Source organism: Heptranchias perlo, unplaced genomic scaffold (assembly GCF_035084215.1).
Source record: "Heptranchias perlo isolate sHepPer1 unplaced genomic scaffold, sHepPer1.hap1 HAP1_SCAFFOLD_723, whole genome shotgun sequence".
Taxonomy (NCBI): domain Eukaryota; kingdom Metazoa; phylum Chordata; class Chondrichthyes; order Hexanchiformes; family Hexanchidae; genus Heptranchias; species Heptranchias perlo.
In genome coordinates this window covers 21948-45405 of record NW_027139754.1, presented here as the reverse complement: position 1 = coordinate 45405, position 23458 = coordinate 21948, and the positions used below count along the sequence as shown (strand labels likewise).

Here is a 23458-nt window from a genome sequence, read left to right as displayed (position 1 = left end):
ACTGTACCCTCTATTACACTGGGATAGAGAGAGTGTGAGAGAGAGAGAGAGAGAGAGAGACTGTAACCCTCTATTACACTGGGATAGAGAGAGTGTGAGAAGGGGGAGAGAGAGAGACTGTACCCTCTATTACACTGGGATAGAGAGAGTGTGAGAGGGGGAGAGACAGAGAGAGCCCTGTACCCCTCTATTACACTGGGATAGAGAGAGTGTGAGAGGGGGAGAGAGAGAGACTGTACCCCTCTATTACACTGGGATAGAGAGAGTGTGAGAGGGGGAGAGAGAGAGAGAGAGACTGTACCCCTCTATTACACTGGGATAGAGAGAGTGTGAGAGAGAGTGAGAGAGAGAGAGAGAGACTGTACCCCTCTATTACACTGGGATAGAGAGAGTGTGAGAGAGAGTGAGAGAGAGAAGGGTGAGAGAGAGACTGTACCCCTCTATTACACTGGGATAGAGAGAGTGTGAGAGGGAGAGAGAGAGAGAGACTGAACCCTCTATTACACTGGATAGAGAGAGTGTGAGAGGGAGAGAGAGAGAGAGACTGCACCCCTCTATTACACTGGGATGGAGAGAGTGTGAGAGAGAGACTGTACCCCTCTTCCACTGGGATAGAGAGAGTGTGAGAGGGGGAGAGAGAGAGAGAGACTGTACCCCTCTATTACACTGGGATAGAGAGAGTGTGAGAGAGAGACTGTACCCTCTTCCACTGGGATAGAGAGAGTGTGAGAGGGGAGAGAGAGAGAGAGACTGTACCCCTCTATTACACTGGGATAGAGAGAGTGTGAGAGAGAGAGAGAGAGAGAGGGTGTGGGATGGAGTCTCTCTTCCCCTGGGGCTCAGTCCCACACCGCGGGTGAGATCAGGCAACTCAGCACTAGGCCCGAAATGGAGCCTCGGCGTTTCCTGCTCATCGCCCCCGTGAGCTGAGGGGCGGTAGGAGGGTTCAGCCAAGGGCCGGCTCTCCTCGAGGTGGGACTTGGAGTTGTCTCTGGTTCGGCAGTGGAAAGGCGAAACCCATCTGGGAATCGAAAGGTTAACGGAGGGCCTGTTCCCGGCAGAGCCTGGGTTGATTGCTATGCAAATCGACTCCTGGAAACCCGGGATTTCCTTAAACTCAATGAATCTGGCACCAAATCAAAGGGGAGACACAGAAAGAGGGGAGTGTCAAAGGACGAACAGAAAGGGTGGAGAGAGAGCACAGACTTACAGCGATAGAACACTCCCTCTTTAAAAGGGGTCCCTGATGGTGAGACTCCCTCTTTAAAGGGGTCCCTGATGGAGACACTCTCTCTTTAAAAGGGGTCCCTGATGGGGAGACTCCCTCTTTAAAAGGGGTCCCTGATGGAGACACTCTCTCTTTAAAAGGGGTCCCTGATGGTGAGACTCCCTCTTTAAAAGGGGTCCCTGATGGGGAGACTCTCTCTTTAAAAGGGGTCCCTGATGGGGAGACTCTCTCTTTAAAAGGGGTCCCTGATGGAGAGACTCCCTCTTTAAAAGGGGTCCCTGATGGTGAGACTCCCTCTTTAAAAGGGGTCCCTGATGGGGAGACTCTCTCTTTAAAAGGGGTCCCTGATGGGGAGACTCCCTCTTTAAAAGGGGTCCCTGATGGGGAGACTCCCTCTTTAAAAGGGGTCCCTGATGGGGAGACTCCCTCTTTAAAAGGGGTCCCTGATGGGGAGACTCTCTCTTTAAAAGGGGTCCCTGATGGTGAGACTCTCTCTTTAAAAGGGGTCCCTGATGGTGAGACTCCCTCTTTAAAAGGGGTCCCTGACGGAGAGACTCTCTCTTTAAAAGGGGTCCCTGATGGAGAGACTCCCTCTTTAAAAGGGGTCCCTGATGGTGAGACTCTCTCTTTAAAAGGGGTCCCTGATGGTGAGACTCCCTCTTTAAAAGGGGTCCCTGACGGAGAGACTCCCTCTTTAAAAGGGGTCCCTGATGGTGAGACTCCCTCTTTAAAAGGGGTCCCTGATGGTGAGACTCCCTCTTTAAAAGGGGTCCCTGATGGAGAGACTCTCTCTTTAAAAGGGGCCCCTGATGGTGAGACTCTCTCTTTAAAAGGGGTCCCTGATGGTGAGACTCTCTCTTTAAAAGGGGTCCCTGATGGTGAGACTCTCTCTTTAAAAGGGGTCCCTGATGGAGAGACTCCCTCTTTAAAAGGGGTCCCCGACGGAGAGACGAGTTACATTTTTTAATTGCCTCACGGGGAGTTCCGCGGAACTGACTCAATATCGAGATTATCAGTGGCAGGAAGTGACAATCTTGAAAGATCAGTGTTTCTCGTTTAATTCAACAGCAAAGCCTCTTACTGTCTGTCTCTACCTCATCACCACCTCTCTCTCCGCCCCTCCACTGTCCCTCATTTGTCCGACATACAGTACTCCCTCCAACTAAATATCGCGAGGACCGCGGCCCTCGTCCCCGGTCCCCGCCGCAAACTCCGTTATCCGGGCCGTCTGCGACCTTGGCGTCCTGTGTGACCCTGAGATGAGCCTCTGACCCCCATCTCCTCTCCCTCGCCGAGACCGCCTGCTCCCTCCCTCCGTCACATCGCCCGTCTCCGCCGGCCCCCCCCGCCCCCGCCTCGGCTCATCTGCTGCTGAAACCCTCACCCGTCCCCTCCGGACTCCGACTGTCCCAATGCTCTCCTGGCCCGGCCTCCCACCTCGCAGCCTCCGTCGCCATCGACTCATCTGCTGCCCCCCCGCCCCGTATCCCAACTCGCACCGAGTCCCGTTCACCCATCACCCCCTCTCCCTGTGCTCGCTGGACCCACACTGCCTCCGATTTCAAATTCTCCACCCTCGTGTTCAAATCCCCTCCATGGCCCCTCGTCCCCCCTCCCGATCTCTGGAACCTCCTCCAGCCCCTACGACCCTCCGAGATCTCTGCGCTCCTCCGATTCCGGCCTCTTGTCCATCCCCTGCTCCCTTCGCCCCACCATTGGCGGCCGTTCCTTCAGAGGCCCGGGCCCTAAACTCTGGAATTCCCTCCCTAAACCCCTCCGCCTCACTCCCTCCCTCCCCAAACCTCTCCCCGTCCCTCCCTCCATCCCCAAACCTCTCCCCGTCCCTCCCTCCATCCCGAAACCTCTCCCCGTCCCTCCCTCCCTCCCCAAACCTCTCCGCCTCCCTCCCTCCCTCCCCAAACCTCTCCCCGTCCCTCCCTCCCCAAACCTCTCTGCCTCCCTCCCTCCATCCCCAAACCTCTCCGCCTCCCTCCCTCCATCCCCAAACCCCTCCGCCTCCCTCCCTCCCTCCCCAAACCTCTCCGCCTCCCTCCCTCCATCCCCAAACCTCTCCGCCTCCCTCCCTCCATCCCCAAACCTCTCCGCCTCCCTCCCTCCATCCCCGAACCTCTCCACCTCACTCCCTCCATCCCCAAACCTCTCCCCGTTCCTCCCTCCATCCCCAAACCTCTCCGCCTCCCTCCCTCCCTTTCAAACCTCTCCGCCTCCCTCCCTCCCTCCCCAAACCTCTCCGCCTCCCTCCCTCCATCCCCAAACCTCTCCGCCTCCCTCCCTCCATCCCCGAACCTCTCCGCCTCACTCCCTCCCTCCCCGAACCTCTCCGCCTCCCTCCCTCCCTCCCCAAACCTCTCCCCTTCCCCCCCCTCCATCCCCAAACCTCTCCCCGTCCCTCCCTCCCTCCCCAAACCTCTCCCCGTCCCTCCCTCCCTCCCCAAACCTCTCTGCCTCCCTCCCTCCATCCCCAAACCTCTCCGCCTCCCTCCCTCCCTCCCAAAACCTCTCCCGCCTCCCTCCCTCCCCAAACCTCTCCGCCTCCCTCCCTCCCCAAACCTCTCCCCGTCCCTCCCTCCCTCCCGAAACCTCTCCCCGTCCCTCCCTCCATCCCGAAACCTCTCCCCGTCCCTCCCTCCCTCCCCAAACCTCTCCGCCTCCCTCCCTCCCTCCCAAAACCTCTCCCGCCTCCCTCCCTCCCTCCCCAAACCTCTCCGCCTCCCTCCCCAAACCTCTCCCCGTCCCTCCCTCCCTCCCGAAACCTCTCCCCGTCCCTCCCTCCATCCCGAAACCTCTCCCCGTCCCTCCCTCCCTCCCCAAACCTCTCCGCCTCCCTCCCCAAACCTCTCCCCGTCCCTCCCTCCCTCCCTCCCCAAACCTCTCCCCGTCCCTCCCTCCCTCCCGAAACCTCTCCCCGTCCCTCCCTCCATCCCGAAACCTCTCCCCGTCCCTCCCTCCCTCCCCAAACCTCTCCCCGTCCCTCCCTCCCTCCCTCCCCAAACCTCTCCCCGTCCCTCCCTCCATCCCCGAACCTCTCCCCGTCCCTCCCTCCCTCCTCAAACCTCTCCGCCTCCCTCCCCCCCTCTCTCCCCAAACCTCTCCGCCTCCCTCCCTCCCTCCCCAAACCTCTCCCCGTCCCTCCCTCCCCAAACCTCTCCCTGTCCCTCCCTCCATCCCGAAACCTCTCCCCGTTCCTCCCTCCATCCCGAAACCTCTCCCCGTCCCTCCCTCCCTCCCCAAACCTCTCCCCGTCCCTCCCTCCCTCCCTCCCCAAACCTCTCCCCGTCCCTCCCTCCATCCCCGAACCTCTCCCCGTCCCTCCCTCCCTCCTCAAACCTCTCCGCCTCCCTCCCCCCCTCTCTCCCCAAACCTCTCCGCCTCCCTCCCTCCCTCCCCAAACCTCTCCCCGTCCCTCCCTCCCCAAACCTCTCCCTGTCCCTCCCTCCATCCCGAAACCTCTCCCCGTTCCTCCCTCCATCCCGAAACCTCTCCCCGTCCCTCCCTCCCTCCCCAAACCTCTCCCCGTCCCTCCCTCCATCCCTCCTCAAACCTCTCCGCCTCCCTCCCTCCCTCTCCCTCCTCCTTCACGACACTCCTTAAAACCTCCCTCTTTGACCGAGCTTGGTCGCCTGTCCGGGCATCTCCTTACGCCGCTGGGGTGGGGTTGTGGGGGGCTCGATTTCTTGTGCTCCTTGCCTCCTTCCCTGTCAGCCCGACGGGCAGAGAGCAGCAGCAGAGCTCGAGGCTGCGTTTCCGGCCTAGATCCCAGCGTGTGAGTGACAGACCTTTGAAAGGCCATCTTTGCGCGGCAGGATGTGGTGAACGATTATTGTCGTCCCCGTCATCCTGTGATTCGAAAGAGGTCGAATAGTTCACGATACCGCAGCTCACCTCATCGAGAGATCTGACTCAGCGAGCCCAACATCTCCCCGCAAAACGGCACCTCGGTTTCGGAGAAAACGGCTCCAGGATTCTGGTCCATCGATTGATCAGAAGCTCTCCGCTTGGTTTCAAAGCACACTGGTTTTCGAAGCAGAGTCCAGTGCGTCACGCCTGTCGCGATTCCTGGCGCGCTGCTCCCGACAGTGAACGGCCGCTGGCTATTCGACTACAGGGGGCGTCGCCGCCACCCGCAATTCTGACCAGAGCGGGGAAAGGACGGTGTATCCAACGCGCTGTGAGACCCGGTCCCAGAGGGGGAAAGGACAGTGTATCCAACGCGCTGTGAGACCCGGTCCCAGAGGGGGAAAGGACAGTGTATCTAACGCACTGTGAGACCCGATCCCAGAGGGGGAAAGGACAGTGTATCTAACGCACTGTGAGACCCGGTCCCAGAGGGGGAAAGGACAGCGTATCTAACGCACTGTGAGACCCGGTCCCAGAGGGGGAAAGGACAGTGTATCTAACGCACTGTGAGACCCGGTCCCAGAGGGGGAAAGGACAGTATGTCTAACGCACTGTGAGACCCGGTCCCAGAGGGGGAAAGGACAGTGTATCCAACGCGCTGTGAGACCCGGTCCCAGAGGGGGAAAGGACAGTGTATCTAACGCACTGTGAGACCCGGTCCCAGAGGGGGGAAAGGACAGTGTGTCCAACGCACTGTGAGACCCGGTCCCAGAGGGGGAAAGGACAGTGTATCTAACGCACTGTGAGCCAGAGGGGGAAAGGACAGTGTATCTAACGCACTGTGAGACCCGGTCCCAGAGGGGGAAAGGACAGTGTATCTAACGCACTGAGAGACCCGGTCCCAGAGGGGGAAAGGACAGTGTATCTAACGCACTGTGAGACCCGGTCCCAGAGGGGGAAAGGACAGTGTATCTAACGCACTGTGAGACCCGGTCCCAGAGGGGGAAAGGACAGTGTATCTAATGCACTGTGAGACCCGGTCCCAGAGGGGGAAAGGACAGTGTATCTAACGCACTGTGAGACCCGGTCCCAGAGGGGGAAAGGACAGTGTATCTAACGCACTGTGAGACCCGGTCCCAGAGGGGGAAAGGACAGTGTATCTAACGCACTGTGAGACCCGGTCCCAGAGGGGGAAAGGACAGTGTATCTAACACACTGTGAGACCCGGTCCCAGAGGGGGAAAGGACAGTGTATCTAACGCACTGTGAGACCCGGTCCCAGAGGGGGAAAGGACAGTGTATCTAACGCACTGTGAGACCCGGTCCCAGAGGGGGAAAGGACAGTGTATCTAACGCACTGTGAGACCCGGTCCCAGAGGGGGAAAGGACAGTGTATCTAACGCACTGTGAGACCCGGTCCCAGAGGGGGAAAGGACAGTGTATCTAACGCACTGTGAGACCCGGTCCCAGAGGGGGAAAGGACAGTGTATCTAACACACTGTGAGACCCGGTCCCAGAGGGGGAAAGGACAGTGTATCTAACGTACTGTGAGACCCGGTCCCAGAGGGGGAAAGGACAGTGTATCTAACGCACTGTGAGACCCGGTCCCAGAGGGGGAAAGGACAGTGTATCTAACGCACTGTGAGACCCGATCCCAGAGGGGGAAAGGACAGTGTGTCTAACGCACTGTGAGACCCGGTCCCAGAGGGGGAAAGGACAGTGTATCTAACGCACTGTGAGACCCGGTCCCAGAGGGGGAAAGGACAGTGTATCTAACGCACTGAGAGACCCGGTCCCAGAGGGGGAAAGGACAGTGTATCTAACGCACTGTGAGACCCGGTCCCAGAGGGGGAAAGGACAGTGTATCTAACGCACTGTGAGACCCGGTCCCAGAGGGGGAAAGGACAGTGTATCTAACGCACTGTGAGACCCGGTCCCAGAGGGGGAAAGGACAGTGTATCTAACGCACTGTGAGACCCGGTCCCAGAGGGGGAAAGGACAGTGTATCTAACGCACTGTGAGACCCGGTCCCAGAGGGGGAAAGGACAGTGTATCTAACGCACTGTGAGACCCGGTCCCAGAGGGGGAAAGGACAGTGTATCTAACGCACTGTGAGACCCGGTCCCAGAGGGGGAAAGGACAGTGTATCTAACGCACTGTGAGACCCGGTCCCAGAGGGGGAAAGGACAGTGTATCTAACGCACTGTGAGACCCGGTCCCAGAGGGGGAAAGGACAGTGTATCTAACGCACTGTGAGACCCGGTCCCAGAGGGGGAAAGGACAGTGTATCTAACGCACTGTGAGACCCGGTCCCAGAGGGGGAAAGGACAGTGTATCTAACGCACTGTGAGACCCGGTCCCAGAGGGGGAAAGGACAGTGTATCTAACGCACTGAGAGACCCGGTCCCAGAGGGGGAAAGGACAGTGTATCTAACGCACTGTGAGACCCGGTCCCAGAGGGGGAAAGGACAGTGTATCTAACGCACTGTGAGACCCGGTCCCAGAGGGGGAAAGGACAGTGTATCTAACGCACTGTGAGACCCGGTCCCAGAGGGGGAAAGGACAGTGTATCTAACGCACTGTGAGACCCGGTCCCAGAGGGGGAAAGGACAGTGTATCTAACGCACTGTGAGACCCGGTCCCAGAGGGGGAAAGGACAGTGTATCTAACGCACTGTGAGACCCGGTCCCAGAGGGGGAAAGGACAGTGTATCTAACCCTGTTGCATATTTTGTTAAGTGAGCTTGTCTTTCGATTTTATGACCAGAAAAGTGTTGTCCACAGACTGTGCCTACGATATGTTCTGGAATGACGATATGTCCAAGTGTCTATCCTGCACCATTTGTAAGAATCAATCGAAGACGCCAGGGTGTGGCGATTGTCCTAGAGGTGAGTCCGAGCTCCCCAAATTTCGTCGAGCAGCCCTGTCCCAATCCTTCGTGTTGCTCCCCACCTCCAGCCCCTTTCACCCCCGCCCCCCCCCCGCCGCCCACTCAGGACCTCCCAAAGCGTCTGACGGCCGACGAGGCGCTTTTTCTCCTGAGGTGCGGCCTCACCGTTGCAATGTGGGAAACGCGGCAGCCAATCTGCGCACAGCAAGATCCCACAATGGGAAGAGTTTCTCTCCATCTACTCTGTCTGGACCCTTCACGATTTTGAACCCCTCGATCAAATCTCCTCGCGGCCGTCTCTGTTCCGAGGAGAACAACCCCAGCTTCTCCAGTCTGCCCACGTCACCAAAGCCCCTCGTCCCTGGGATCGTTCTGGTAAATCTCCTCTGCACCCTCTCTGAGACCTTCACATCTTTCCTAAAGTGCGGTGCCCAGAACTGGACACAATGCTCCAGTTGTGGCCGAACCAGTGTTTTTTTATAAAGGTTCATCATGACTTCCTTGCTTTTGTACTCTCTGCCTCTATTTATAAAGCCCTGGATACCTGCCCTGCGTGAGTGAGGAGGGCAGAAAAGACATTCTCCCTGGCCCTTTAAATGGGAGTCAACGCCCATCCCCTTTAAGGGGCCAATCGCATCTCCCTTGTCCCAATTTTCCGGTGGATTGGACTTGGAGGGAGACACACCACAACGATACCGGGTCGGGACGGTTTTAACGGGTCTCAACGCTCTCCCTCCGAAAAGAGAGGTTGAGGGAGATGGTGTCGATCTTCGACAGGGTCTGGTCGGAGGGGAGGGGTGAACCCAGGCTCGGAGGGGCCGAGCGGCCTGCTCCTGTTCCCCTCGACGTCCGATTCCAAAAAGTGGGACGACACCGCCACCGGCTGGCGGCGTTGGGACACTGCGACTGCCCAACGCAAGGCCAGACTCCGCCGGACGCGTGTTTGAACTCTGACCGCAAATTTCCCAGGGCTCGAAAAGGTTTGACTTTGCGCCTTTTTAAACTCACAGAATGCGAGCAGGGAAGGTTCTGGAATTTTGACACCCAGAGGTGCATCTCGTGCGACTTGTGTCTCTCACATCCGAACACGCCTCAGTGCCCGGTCTGCATATTTACAGGTAAGATTTGAAATAAACAGGGACTGAGAGACACCAGTCAGTGCACAGATATCTCCCTGAGAGAGAGGGGACTGAGAGACACCAGTCAGTGTACAGATATCTCCCTGAGAGAGAGGGGACTGAGAGACACCAGTCAGTGTACAGATATCTCCCTGAGAGAGAGGGACTGAGAGACACCAGTCAGTGTACAGATATCTCCCTGAGAGAGAGGGGACTGAGAGGCACCAGTCAGTGTGCAGATATCTCCCTGAGAGAGAGGGGACTGAGAGACACCAGTCAGTGTACAGATATCTCCCTGAGAGAGAGGGGACTGAGAGACACCAGTCAGTGTACAGATATCTCCCTGAGAGAGAGGGGACTGAGAGACACCAGTCAGTGTACAGATATCTCCCTGAGAGAGGGGGGACTGAGAGACACCAGTCAGTGTACAGATATCTCCCTGAGAGAGAGGGGACTGAGAGACACCAGTCAGTGTACAGATATCTCCCTGAGGGAGAGGGACTGAGAGACACCAGTCAGTGTACAGATATCTCCCTGAGGGAGAGGGGACTGAGAGACATCAGTCAGTGTACAGATATCTCCCCGAGAGAGAGGGGACTGAGAGACACCAGTCAGTGTACAGATATCTCCCCGAGAGAGAGGGGACTGAGAGACACCAGTCAGTGTACAGATATCTCCCTGAGAGAGAGGGGACTGAGAGACACCAGTCAGTGTACAGATATCTCCCTGAGAGAGAGGGGACTGAGAGACACCAGTCAGTGTACAGATATCTCCCTGAGAGAGAGAGGACTGAGAGACACCAGTCAGTGTACAGATATCTCCCTGAGAGAGAGGGGACTGAGAGACACCAGTCAGTGTACAGATATCTCCCTGAGGGAGAGGGGACTGAGAGACACCAGTCAGTGTACAGATATCTCCATGAGAGAGAGGGGACTGAGAGACACCAGTCAGTGTACAGATATCTCCCTGAGAGAGGGGGGACTGAGAGACACCAGTCAGTGTACAGATATCTCCCTGAGAGAGAGGGGACTGAGAGACACCAGTCAGTGTACAGATATCTCCCTGAGAGAGAGGGGACTGAGAGATACCAGTCAGTGTACAGATACCTCCCTGAGAGAGAGGGACTGAGAGACACCAGTCAGTGTACAGATATCTCCCTGAGAGAGGGGGGACTGAGAGACACCAGTCAGTGTACAGATACCTCCCTGAGAGAGAGGGACTGAGAGACACCAGTCAGTGTACAGATATCTCCCTGAGGGAGAGGGGACTGAGAGACACCAGTCAGTGTACAGATATCTCCCTGAGGGAGAGGGGGACTGAGAGACACCAGTCAGTGTACAGATATCTCCCTGAGAGAGAGGGGACTGAGAGACACCAGTCAGTATACAGATATCTCCCTGAGAGAGAGGGGACTGAGAGACACCAGTCAGTGTACAGATATCTCCCTGAGAGAGGGGACTGAGAGACACCAGTCAGTGTACAGATATCTCCCCGGGAGAGAGGGGACTGAGAGACACCAGTCAGTGTACAGATATCTCCCTGAGAGAGAGGGGACTGAGAGACACCAGTCAGTGTACAGATATCTCCCTGAGAGAGAGGGACTGAGAGACACCAGTCAGTGTACAGATATCTCCCTGAGAGAGAGGGGACTGAGAGACACCAGTCAGTGTACAGATATCTCCCCGAGAGAGAGGGGACTGAGAGACACCAGTCAGTGTACAGATATCTCCCCGAGAGAGAGGGGACTGAGAGACACCAGTCAGTGTACAGATATCTCCCTGAGGGAGAGGGGGACTGAGAGACACCAGTCAGTGTACAGATATCTCCCTGAGGGAGAGGGGGACTGAGAGACACCAGTCAGTGCACAGATATCTCCCTGAGGGAGAGGGGACTGAGAGACACCAGTCAGTGTACAGATATCTCCCTGAGGGAGAGGGGACTGAGAGACACCAGTCAGTGTACAGATATCTCCCTGAGAGAGAGGGGACTGAGAGACACCAGTCAGTGTACAGATATCTCCCTGAGGGAGAGGGGACTGAGAGACACCAGTCAGTGTACAGATATCTCCCTGAGGGAGAGGGGACTGAGAGACACCAGTCAGTGTACAGATATCTCCCTGAGAGAGAGGGGACTGAGAGACACCAGTCAGTGTACAGATATCTCCCTGAGAGAGAGGGGACTGAGAGACACCAGTCAGTGTACAGATATCTCCCTGAGAGAGGGGACTGAGAGACACCAGTCAGTGTACAGATATCTCCCCGGGAGAGAGGGGACTGAGAGACACCAGTCAGTGTACAGATATCTCCCTGAGAGAGAGGGGACTGAGAGACACCAGTCAGTGTACAGATATCTCCCTGAGAGAGAGGGACTGAGAGACACCAGTCAGTGTACAGATATCTCCCTGAGAGAGAGGGGACTGAGAGACACCAGTCAGTGTACAGATATCTCCCCGAGAGAGAGGGGACTGAGAGACACCAGTCAGTGTACAGATATCTCCCCGAGAGAGAGGGGACTGAGAGACACCAGTCAGTGTACAGATATCTCCCTGAGGGAGAGGGGGACTGAGAGACACCAGTCAGTGTACAGATATCTCCCTGAGGGAGAGGGGGACTGAGAGACACCAGTCAGTGCACAGATATCTCCCTGAGGGAGAGGGGACTGAGAGACACCAGTCAGTGTACAGATATCTCCCTGAGGGAGAGGGGACTGAGAGACACCAGTCAGTGTACAGATATCTCCCTGAGAGAGAGGGGACTGAGAGACACCAGTCAGTGTACAGATATCTCCCTGAGGGAGAGGGGACTGAGAGACACCAGTCAGTGTACAGATATCTCCCTGAGGGAGAGGGGACTGAGAGACACCAGTCAGTGTACAGATATCTCCCTGAGAGAGAGGGGACTGAGAGACACCAGTCAGTGTACAGATATCTCCCTGAGAGAGAGGGGACTGAGAGACACCAGTCAGTGTACAGATATCTCCCTGAGAGAGAGGGGACTGAGAGACACCAGTCAGTGTACAGATATCTCCCTGAGAGAGAGAGGACTGAGAGACACCAGTCAGTGTACAGATATCTCCCTGAGAGAGAGGGGACTGAGAGACACCAGTCAGTGTACAGATATCTCCCTGAGAGAGAGGGGACTGAGAGACACCAGTCAGTGTACAGATATCTCCCTGACAGAGAGGGGACTGAGAGACACCAGTCAGTGTACAGATATCTCCCTGAGAGAGAGGGGACTGAGAGACACCAGTCAGTGTACAGATATCTCCCTGAGAGAGAGAGGGGACTGAGAGACACCAGTCAGTGTACAGATATCTCCCTGAGAGAGGGGACTGAGAGACACCAGTCAGTGCACAGATATCTCCCTGAGAGAGAGAGGACTGAGAGACACCAGTCAATGTACAGATATCTCCCTGAGAGAGAGGGGACTGAGAGACACCAGTCAGTGTACAGATATCTCCCTGAGAGAGAGAGGACTGAGAGACACCAGTCAGTGTACAGATATCTCCCTGAGAGAGAGGGGACTGAGAGACACCAGTCAGTGTCCAGATATCTCCCTGAGAGAGAGGGGACTGAGAGACACCAGTCAGTGTACAGATATCTCCCCGAGAGAGAGGGGACTGAGAGACACCAGTCAGTGTACAGATATCTCCCTGAGAGAGAGGGGACTGAGAGACACCAGTCAGTGTACAGATATCTCCCTGAGAGAGAGGGGACTGAGAGACACCAGTCAGTGTACAGATATCTCCCTGAGAGAGGGGACTGAGAGACACCAGTCAGTGTAAGATATCTCCCTGAGAGAGAGGGGACTGAGAGACACCAGTCAGTGTACAGATATCTCCCCGAGAGAGAGGGGACTGAGAGACACCAGTCAGTGTACAGATATCTCCCTGAGAGAGAGAGGACTGAGAGACACCAGTCAGTGTACAGATATCTCCCTGAGAGAGAGGGGACTGAGAGACACCAGTCAGTGTACAGATATCTCCCTGAGAGAGAGGGGACTGAGAGACACCAGTCAGTGTACAGATATCTCCCTGAGAGAGAGGGGACTGAGAGACACCAGTCAGTGTACAGATATCTCCCTGAGAGAGAGGGGACTGAGAGACACCAGTCAGTGTACAGATATCTCCCTGAGAGAGAGAGGGGACTGAGAGACACCAGTCAGTGTACAGATATCTCCCTGAGAGAGGGGACTGAGAGACACCAGTCAGTGCACAGATATCTCCCTGAGAGAGAGAGGACTGAGAGACACCAGTCAATGTACAGATATCTCCCTGAGAGAGAGGGGACTGAGAGACACCAGTCAGTGTACAGATATCTCCCTGAGAGAGAGAGGACTGAGAGACACCAGTCAGTGTACAGATATCTCCCTGAGAGAGAGGGGACTGAGAGACACCAGTCAGTGTACAGATATCTCCCTGAGAGAGAGGGGGACTGGGAGACAACAGTCAGTGTACAGATATCTCCCTGAGGGAGAGGGGACTGAGAGACACCAGTCAGTGTACAGATATCTCCCTGAGAGAGAGGGGACTGAGAGACACCAGTCAGTGTACAGATATCTCCCTGAGAGAGAGGGGACTGAGAGACACCAGTCAGTGTACAGATATCTCCCTGAGAGAGAGAGGACTGAGAGACACCAGTCAGTGTACAGATATCTCCCTGAGAGAGAGGGGACTGAGAGACACCAGTCAGTGTACAGATATCTCCCTGAGAGAGAGGGGACTGAGAGACACCAGTCAGTGTACAGATATCTCCCTGAGAGAGAGGGGACTGAGAGACACCAGTCAGTGTACAGATATCTCCCTGAGAGAGAGGGGACTGAGAGACACCAGTCAGTGTACAGATATCTCCCCGAGAGAGAGGGGACTGAGAGACACCAGTCAGTGTACAGATATCTCCCTGAGAGAGGGGGGACTGAGAGACACCAGTCAGTGTACAGATATCTCCCTGAGAGAGAGGGGACTGAGAGACACCAGTCAGTGTACAGATATCTCCCTGAGAGAGAGGGGACTGAGAGACACCAGTCAGTGTACAGATATCTCCCTGAGAGAGAGGGGGGACTGAGGGACACCAGTCAGTGTGCAGATATCTCCCTGAGAGAGAGGGGACTGAGAGACACCAGTCAGTGTACAGATATCTCCCTGAGAGAGAGGGGGGACTGAGGGACACCAGTCAGTGTGCAGATATCTCCCTGAGAGAGAGGGGGGACTGAGAGACACCAGTCAGTGTACAGATATCTCCCTGAGAGAGAGGGGACTGAGAGACACCAGTCAGTGTACAGATATCTCCCTGAGAGAGAGGGGACTGAGAGACACCAGTCAGTGTACAGATATCTCCCTGAGAGAGGGGACTGAGAGACACCAGTCAGTGTACAGATATCTCCCTGAGGGAGAGGGGACTGAGAGACATCAGTCAGTGTACAGATATCTCCCCGAGGGAGAGGGGACTGAGAGACACCAGTCAGTGTACAGATATCTCCCTGAGAGAGAGGGGACTGAGAGACACCAGTCAGTGTACAGATATCTCCCTGAGGGAGAGGGGACTGAGAGACACCAGTCAGTGTACAGATATCTCCCTGAGAGAGGGGACTGAGAGACACCAGTCAGTGTACAGATATCTCCCTGAGGGAGAGGGGACTGAGAGACACCAGTCAGTGTACAGATATCTCCCTGAGAGAGAGGGGACTGAGAGACACCAGTCAGTGTACAGATATCTCCCTGAGAGAGAGGGGACTGAGAGACACCAGTCAGTGTACAGATATCTCCCTGAGAGAGAGGGGACTGAGAGACACCAGTCAGTGTACAGATATCTCCCTGAGAGAGAGAGGGACTGAGAGACACCAGTCAGTGTACAGATATCTCCCTGAGAGAGAGAGGGGACTGAGAGACACCAGTCAGTGTACAGATATCTCCCTGAGAGAGAGAGGACTGAGAGACACCAGTCAGTGTACAGATATCTCCCTGAGAGAGAGGGACTGAGAGACACCAGTCAGTGTACAGATATCTCCCTGAGAGAGAGGGACTGAGAGACACCAGTCAGTGTACAGATATCTCCCTGAGAGAGAGGGACTGAGAGACACCAGTCAGTGTACAGATATCTCCCTGAGAGAGAGAGGAGACTGAGAGACACCAGTCAGTGTACAGATATCTCCCTGAGAGAGAGGGGACTGAGAGACACCAGTCAGTGTACAGATATCTCCCTGAGAGAGGGGACTGAGAGACACCAGTCAGTGTACAGATATCTCCCAGAGAGAGAGGGGACTGAGAGACACCAGTCAGTGTACAGATATCTCCCTGAGAGTGAGGGGACTGAGAGACACCAGTCAGTGTACAGATATCTCCCTGAGAGAGAGGGGACTGAGAGACACCAGTCAGTGTACAGATATCTCCCTGAGAGAGAGGGGACTGAGAGACACCAGTCAGTGTACAGATATCTCCCTGAGAGAGGGGACTGAGAGACACCAGTCAGTGTACAGATATCTCCCTGAGAGAGAGGGGACTGAGAGACACCAGTCAGTGTACAGATATCTCCCTGAGAGAGGGGACTGAGAGACACCAGTCAGTGTACAGATATCTCCCAGAGAGAGAGGGGACTGAGAGACACCAGTCAGTGTACAGATATCTCCCTGAGAGAGAGAGGACTGAGAGACACCAGTCAGTGTACAGATATCTCCCTGAGAGAGAGGGGACTGAGAGACACCAGTCAGTGTACAGATATCTCCCCGAGAGAGAGGGGACTGAGAGACACCAGTCAGTGTACAGATATCTCCCTGAGAGAGAGGGGACTGAGAGACACCAGTCAGTGTACAGATATCTCCCTGAGAGAGAGGGGACTGAGAGGCACCAGTCAATGTACAGATATCTCCCCGAGTGAGAGGGGACTGAGAGACACCAGTCAGTGTACAGATATCTCCCCGAGAGAGAGAGGGACTGAGAGACACCAGTCAGTGTACAGATATCTCCCTGAGAGAGAGGGGACCGAGAGACACCAGTCAGTGTACAGATATCTCCATGAGGGAGAGGGGACTGAGAGACACCAGTCAGTGTACAGATATCTCCCTGAGAGAGAGAGGGGACTGAGAGACACCAGTCAGTGTACAGATATCTCCCTGAGAGAGAGGGGACTGAGAGACACCAGTCAGTGTACAGATATCTCCCTGAGAGAGAGAGGGGACTGAGAGACACCAGTCAGTGTACAGATATCTCCCTGAGAGAGAGGGGACTGAGAGACACCAGTCAGTGTACAGATATCTCCCTGAGAGAGAGGGGACTGAGAGACACCAGTCAGTGTACAGATATCTCCCCGAGTGAGAGGGGACTGAGAGACACCAGTCAGTGTACAGATATCTCCCCGAGAGAGAGAGGGACTGAGAGACACCAGTCAGTGTACAGATATCTCCCTGAGAGAGAGGGGACCGAGAGACACCAGTCAGTGTACAGATATCTCCCCGAGTGAGAGGGGACTGAGAGACACCAGTCAGTGTACAGATATCTCCCCGAGAGAGAGAGGGACTGAGAGACACCAGTCAGTGTACAGATATCTCCCTGAGAGAGAGGGGACCGAGAGACACCAGTCAGTGTACAGATATCTCCATGAGGGAGAGGGGACTGAGAGACACCAGTCAGTGTACAGATATCTCCCTGAGAGAGAGAGGGGACTGAGAGACACCAGTCAGTGTACAGATATCTCCCTGAGAGAGAGGGGACTGAGAGACACCAGTCAGTGTACAGATATCTCCCTGAGAGAGAGAGGGGACTGAGAGACACCAGTCAGTGTACAGATATCTCCCTGAGAGAGAGGGGACTGAGAGACACCAGTCAGTGTACAGATATCTCCCTGAGAGAGGGGACTGAGAGACACCAGTCAGTGTACAGATATCTCCCTGAGAGAGAGGGGACTGAGAGACACCAGTCAGTGTACAGATATCTCCCTGAGAGAGAGGTGACTGAGAGACACCAGTCAGTGTACAGATATCTCCCTGAGAGAGAGGGGACTGAGAGACACCAGTCAGTGTACAGATATCTCCCTGAGAGAGAGGGGACTGAGAGACACCAGTCAGTGAACAGATATCTCCCTGAGAGAGAGGGACTGAGAGACACCAGTCAGTGTACAGATATCTCCCTGAGAGAGAGAGGACTGAGAGACACCAGTCAATGTACAGATATCTCCCTGAGAGAGAGGGGACTGAGAGACACCAGTCAGTGTACAGATATCTCCCTGAGAGAGAGGGGACTGAGAGACACCAGTCAGTGTACAGATATCTCCCTGAGAGAGAGGGGACTGAGAGACACCAGTCAGTGTACAGATATCTCCCTGAGAGAGAGGGGACTGAGAGACACCAGTCAGTGTACAGATATCTCCCTGAGAGAGAGGGGACTGAGAGACACCAGTCAGTGTACAGATATCTCCCTGAGAGAGAGAGGACTGAGAGACACCAGTCAGTGTACAGATATCTCCCTGAGAGAGAGGGGACTGAGAGACACCAGTCAGTGTACAGATATCTCCCTGAGAGAGAGGGGACTGAGAGACACCAGTCAGTGTACAGATATCTCCCTGAGAGAGAGGGGACTGAGAGACACCAGTCAGTGTACAGATATCTCCCTGAGAGAGCGGGGACTGAGAGACACCAGTCAGTGTACAGATATCTCCCTGAGAGAGGGGACTGAGAGACACCAGTCAGTGTACAGATATCTCCCTGAGAGAGAGGGGACTGAGAGACACCAGTCAGTGTACAGATATCTCCCCGAGAGAGAGGGGACTGAGAGACACCAGTCAGTGTACAGATATCTCCCTGAGAGAGAGGGGACTGAGAGACACCAGTCAGTGTACAGATATCTCCCCGAGAGAGAGGGGACTGAGAGACACCAGTCAGTGTACAGATATCTCCCTGAGAGAGAGGGGACTGAGAGACACCAGTCAGTGTACAGATATCTCCCTGAGAGAGGGGGGACTGAGAGACACCAGTCAGTGTACAGATATCTCCCTGAGAGAGAGGGGACTGAGAGACACCAGTCAGTGTACAGATATCTCCCCGAGGGAGAGGGGACTGAGAGACACCAGTCAGTGTACAGATACCTCCCAGGGTTCCGCTCCATCTGATTCCTTGCTCTCTTGTTCCACTTCAGACCGAACTCCCCAGTACCTGGACATCCCAGCCTGGGTCTGGATTCTTATCGCCACGGTGATCGTCGTCATGGCGCTGACTGCGGGGGCCGCCTGCTTGAAGGCAAAAGTTCTGCAACCGTCTGAGGCGGCGAGTGAGTGAATCGGGCATCAGCCTTCCCCGCGTTCGGCCGAGGGTTCAGTCATTGGGTTAAAGAGGGAGTCTCTCCATCAGGGACCCCTTTTAAAGAGGGAGTCTCCCCATCAGGGACCCCTTTTAAAGAGGGAGTCTCCCCATCAGGGACCCCTTTTAAAGAGGGAGTCTCCCCATCAGGGACCCCTTTTAAAGAGAGAGTCTCCCCATCAGGGACCCCTTTTAAAGAGAGAGTCTCTCCATCAGGGACCCCTTTTAAAGAGAGAGTCTCCCCATCAGGGACCCCTTTTAAAGAGAGAGTCTCCCCATCAGGGACCCCTTTTAAAGAGGGAGTCTCCCCATCAGGGACCCCTTTTAAAGAGGGAGTCTCTCCATCAGGGACCCCTTTTAAAGACGGAGTCTCCCCATCAGGGACCCCTTTTAGAGTCATAGAGTCATCGAGTCATACAGCACGGATAGAGGCCCTTCGGCCCATCGTGTCCGCGCCGGCCATCAAGCCCTGTCTACTCTAATCCCATATTCCAGCATTTGGTCCGTAGCCTTGTATGCTATGGCATTTCAAGTGCTCATCCAAATGCTTCTTGAATGTTGTGAGGGTTCCTGCCTCCACAACCCTTTCAGGCAGTGAGTTCCAGACTCCAACCACCCTCTGGGTGAAAAAGTTCTTTCTCAAATCCCCTCTAAACCTCCCGCCTTTTACCTTGAATCTATGTCCCCTTGTTATAGAACCCTCAACGAAGGGAAAAAGCTCCTTAGTATCCATCCTACCTGTGCCCCTCATAATTTTGTACACCTCAATCATGTCCCCCCTCAGCCTCCTCTGCTCCAAGGAAAACAAACCCAATCTTCCCAGTCTCTCTTCATAGCTGAAGCGCTCCAGCCCTGGTAACATCCTGGTGAATCTCCTCTGCACCCTCTCCAAAGTGATCACATCCTTCCTGTAGTGTGGCGACCAGAACTGCACACAGTACTCCAGCTGTGGCCTAACCAGTGTTTTATACAGCTCCATCATAACCTCCTTGCTCTTATATTCTATGCCTCGGCTAATAAAGGCAAGTATCCCATATGCCTTCTTTACCACCTTATCTACCTGTTCCGCCGCCTTCAGAGATCTGTGAACTTGCACACCGAGATCCCTCTGACCCTCTGTCTTGCCTAGGGTCCTCCCATTCATTGTGTATTCCCTTGCCTTGTTAGTCCCTCCAAAGTGCATCACCTCGCACTTTTCCGGGTTAAATTCCATTTGCCACTGTTCCGCCCATCTGACCAACCCATCTATATCGTCCTGCAGACTGAGGCGATCCTCCTCGCTATTTACCACCCTACCAATCTTTGTATCATCAGCAAACTTACTGATCATACCTTTTACATTTTAAAGAGAGAGTCTCCCCATCAGGGACCCCTTTTAAAGAGGGAGTCTCTCCATCCCTTTTAAAGAGAGAGTCTCCCCATCAGAGACCCCTTTTAAAGAGGGAGTCTCTCCATCCCTTTTAACGAGTGAGTCTCTCCATCAGGGACCCCTTTTAAAGAGGGAGTCTCCCCATCAGAGACCCCTTTTAAAGAGAGAGTCTCACCATCAGGGACCCCTTTTAAAGAGGGAGTCTCACCATCAGGGACCCCTTTTAAAGAGGGAGTCTCACCATCAGGGACCTCACTGCGAGGTTCCTGAGCAGGGAGTCACTACGTGTGAACTCTTTCTGACCTCACCATGTCTGTTCGACCCACAGAGCCCGTGCAGGAGATCGGGATCAGAGAAGATGTGGAGCAGCAGATGCTAACCACCGATTGACGGTGCGTGACCGTGTGTCGTTTTGGGGGGAGCGGGGGCGTGGGGGCCTGTGGGCAGGGTGTGCAGGAATGGGGGGAGGAGGTCGGAGGGCGAAAGATTATCCTTGACCCCGAGTTTCACTTGAGCTGGTGGCGAGAGACCGCGGCGTTGGAAATTTTAATTTGAAAGGATTGCTGCTGCAGCTTAAAGGGCCGCAGCAAAAGGCTGGCTTGGCGGGATAAGGGTCAGAAGGGCTCGCGGGGACGTTAAGTCCTTGGCGTCGTGACCGCGGGGAGAGACTGGGCGCCAGTCCCGATGACGGCATCCCGCCGCGCAGCGGCCCTTTAAAGCACGCTCAAAATGGCTGCCTGCCCTCTCCTTCGGCCCCTCGTTGGTGGCCGGGGTAGGAACTGTCAGGACCGGGCGATATTGACATCGTGGGGGGGCTGGGGGGAATCGCGACGGGGACATCTGACCCACCCCACTTGCATTCATTCATGATGCTCCAGCAGCCCCCCCAATCCCCTCGCCTGTTTCCAGATGCCAGGAACAAAGATGGCGGCCACCTGATATTGGACTCACTGCTGCCCTGTTTCAGGAGCAAACAGAGCAGGGCATCAGTTTGGGAGGCAGGGTTGGGTCAGACCAGGTGAGTAGGACAGTCTGAGAAGCTGGGGGTTGTGTGGGGGAGGGCGGGGTGATGCAAAGCAGCGCCACCACTGGTGGGAGGGCGTCATTACAGCGTGACATGTTGACATAGGAAATTCCCACGATAAATGTGGACGCAGGTATTTGAAGGGCGCAACGAAGAAAGCCTGACGCAATCAGGTCGGCAGGAAGTTAGGCTTTGTACACAGGAAGTGCGCGCCCATCTTTAATGCCGGTACAAATTCCGCTGCCGTTTTGCCTCCCCAGGAGAGCGATATTTTTTCTCATGAGACGTTTGACGGGGGCCACTTGGACAAAGAGGCGGCTGATTGGGAATGAGTTGGAAGAATGAGATTTACCTCAGTGGAGTGTGACAATTAAGGAAGCAAATCTTTGAAGACAAATGGAATTCAAAATTTCTTATTGGGGACGCAGTTGAAGAACAGAGGACTCTGGGAACCGAGCCAACGTGTCAAGAATCCGTCACTGAAAGGGTTAAACCGTCAGAACTGGAGAATCAGAATGGACAGTCTCTGGAATCAGTGTGTTACATACACCGGGTCTCTCAGTGCGTTAGATACACTGTCCTTTCCCCCTCTGGGACCGGGTCTCTCAGTGCGTTAGATACACTGTCCTTTCCCCCTCTGGGACCGGGTCTCACAGTGCGTTAGATACACTGTCCTTTCCCCCTCTGGGACCGGGTCTCACAGTGCGTTAGATACACTGTCCTTTCCCCCTCTGGGACCGGGTCTCACAGTGCGTTAGATACACTGTCCTTTCCCCCTCTGGGACCGGGTCTCACAGTGCGTCAGATACACTGTCCTTTCCCCCTCTGGGACCGGGTCTCACAGTGCGTTAGATACACTGTCCTTTCCCCCTCTGGGACCGGGTCTCACAGTGCGTCAGATACACTGTCCTTTCCCCCTCTGGGACCGGGTCTCACAGTGCGTCAGATACACTGTCCTTTCCCCCTCTGGGACCGGGTCTCACAGTGCGTCAGATACACTGTCCTTTCCCCCTCTGGGACCGGGTCTCACAGTGCGTCAGATACACTGTCCTTTCCCCCTCTGGGACCGGGTCTCACAGTGCGTTAGATACACTGTCCTTTCCCCCTCTGGGACCGGGTCTCTCAGTGCGTCAGATACACTGTCCTTTCCCCCTCTGGGACTGGGTCTCACAGTGTGTTAGATACACTGTCCTTTCCCCCTCTGGGACCGGGTCTCACAGTGCGTTAGATACACTGTCCTTTCCCCCTCTGGGACCGGGTCTCACAGTGCGTTAGATACACTGTCCTTTCCCCCTCTGGGACCGGGTCTCACAGTGCGTTAGATACACTGTCCTTTCCCCCTCTGGGACCGGGTCTCACAGTGCGTTAGATACACTGTCCTTTCCCCCTCTGGGACCGGGTCTCACAGTGCGTTAGATACACTGTCCTTTCCCCCTCTGGGACCGGGTCTCACAGTGCGTTAGATACACTGTCCTTTCCCCCTCTGGGACCGGGTCTCACAGTGCATGGGATACACTGTCCTTTCCCGCTCTGGGACAGTGCAGAGGGAGCTTTACTCTGTATCTAACCCTGTACCTGCCCTGGGAGTGTTTGATGGGACAGTGTGGAGGGAGCTTTACTCTGTATCTAACCCTGTACCTGCCCTGGGAGTGTTTGACGGGACAGTGTAGAGGGAGCTTTACTCTGTATCTAACCCTGTACCTGCCCTGGGAGTGTTTGACGGGACAGTGTAGAGGGAGCTTTACTCTGTATCTAACCCTGTACCTGCCCTGGGAGTGTTTGACGGGACAGTGTAGAGGGAGCTTTACTCTGTATCTAACCCTGTACCTGCCCTGGGAGTGTTTGACGGGACAGTGTAGAGGGAGCTTTACTCTGTATCTAACCCTGTACCTGCCCTGGGAGTGTTTGATGGGACAGCGCAGAGGGAGCTTTACTCTGTATCTAACCCTGTACCTGCCCTGGAGTGTTTGATGGGACAGTGCAGAGGGAGCTTTACTCTGTATCTAACCTCAATATGGGTCTGGCCTGAATTTTTATCTTTTGATATCTAATTAATGGAGTGCATCAGAAACTGAAATGTTTATTTATGACTTTAAATAAAGACTTTGACAATAAATCTCGTGTTTGGCATTTTTAGATGCAATTTAAATTGAAACTGCCCTTGCACTGTTCCAAGAATTGTAACTTCTCAGGAACTCGTTCATACTGGGCGGGATGGCTCAGTTTGAGGAGGGGGGAGAGAGTCTCAGTTTGAGGAGGGGGGAGAGTGTCTCAGTTTGAGGAGGGGGGAGAGTGTCTCAGTTTGAGGAGGGGGGAGAGTGTCTCATTTTGAGGAGGGGGGGAGAGTGTCTCAGTTTGAGGAGGGGAGAGAGTGTCTCAGTTTGAGGAGGGGGGAGAGAGTCTCAGTTTGAGGAGGGGGGGAGAGTGTCTCAGTTTGAGGAGGAGGGGGAGAGTGTCTCAGTTTGAGGAGGGGGGAGAGTGTCTCAGTTTGAGGAGGGGGGAGAGAGTCTCAGTTTGAGGAGGGGGGAGAGAGTCTCAGTTTGAGGAGGGGGGAGAGTGTCTCAGTTTGAGGAGGAGGGAGAGTGTCTCAGTTTGAGGAGGGGGAGAGTGTCTCAGTTTGAGGAGGGGGAGAGTGTCTCAGTTTGAGGAGGGGGGAGAGAGTCTCAGTTTGAGGAGGGGGGAGAGAGT

The 23458-nt window shown here is 55.0% G+C and overlaps 1 protein-coding gene across 1 annotated transcript in view; it reads left to right on the top strand.

Annotated features, from left to right (window-relative positions):
* Positions 1–22886, top strand: part of si:rp71-1c10.7 (uncharacterized) — a 32780-nt gene extending 9894 nt beyond the window's left edge. The window contains exons 2-6 of the mRNA XM_067981402.1: positions 7869–7973; positions 8986–9093; positions 18217–18348; positions 20075–20138; positions 21031–22886. Of these exons, the coding sequence (XP_067837503.1) occupies positions 7883–7973; positions 8986–9093; positions 18217–18348; positions 20075–20136 (393 nt within the window). The 5' untranslated portion in view covers positions 7869–7882 and the 3' untranslated portion in view covers positions 20137–20138; positions 21031–22886. The remainder of the gene's footprint in view (positions 1–7868; positions 7974–8985; positions 9094–18216; positions 18349–20074; positions 20139–21030) is intronic.
* The last annotated feature ends 572 nt before the right edge of the window (positions 22887–23458 follow it).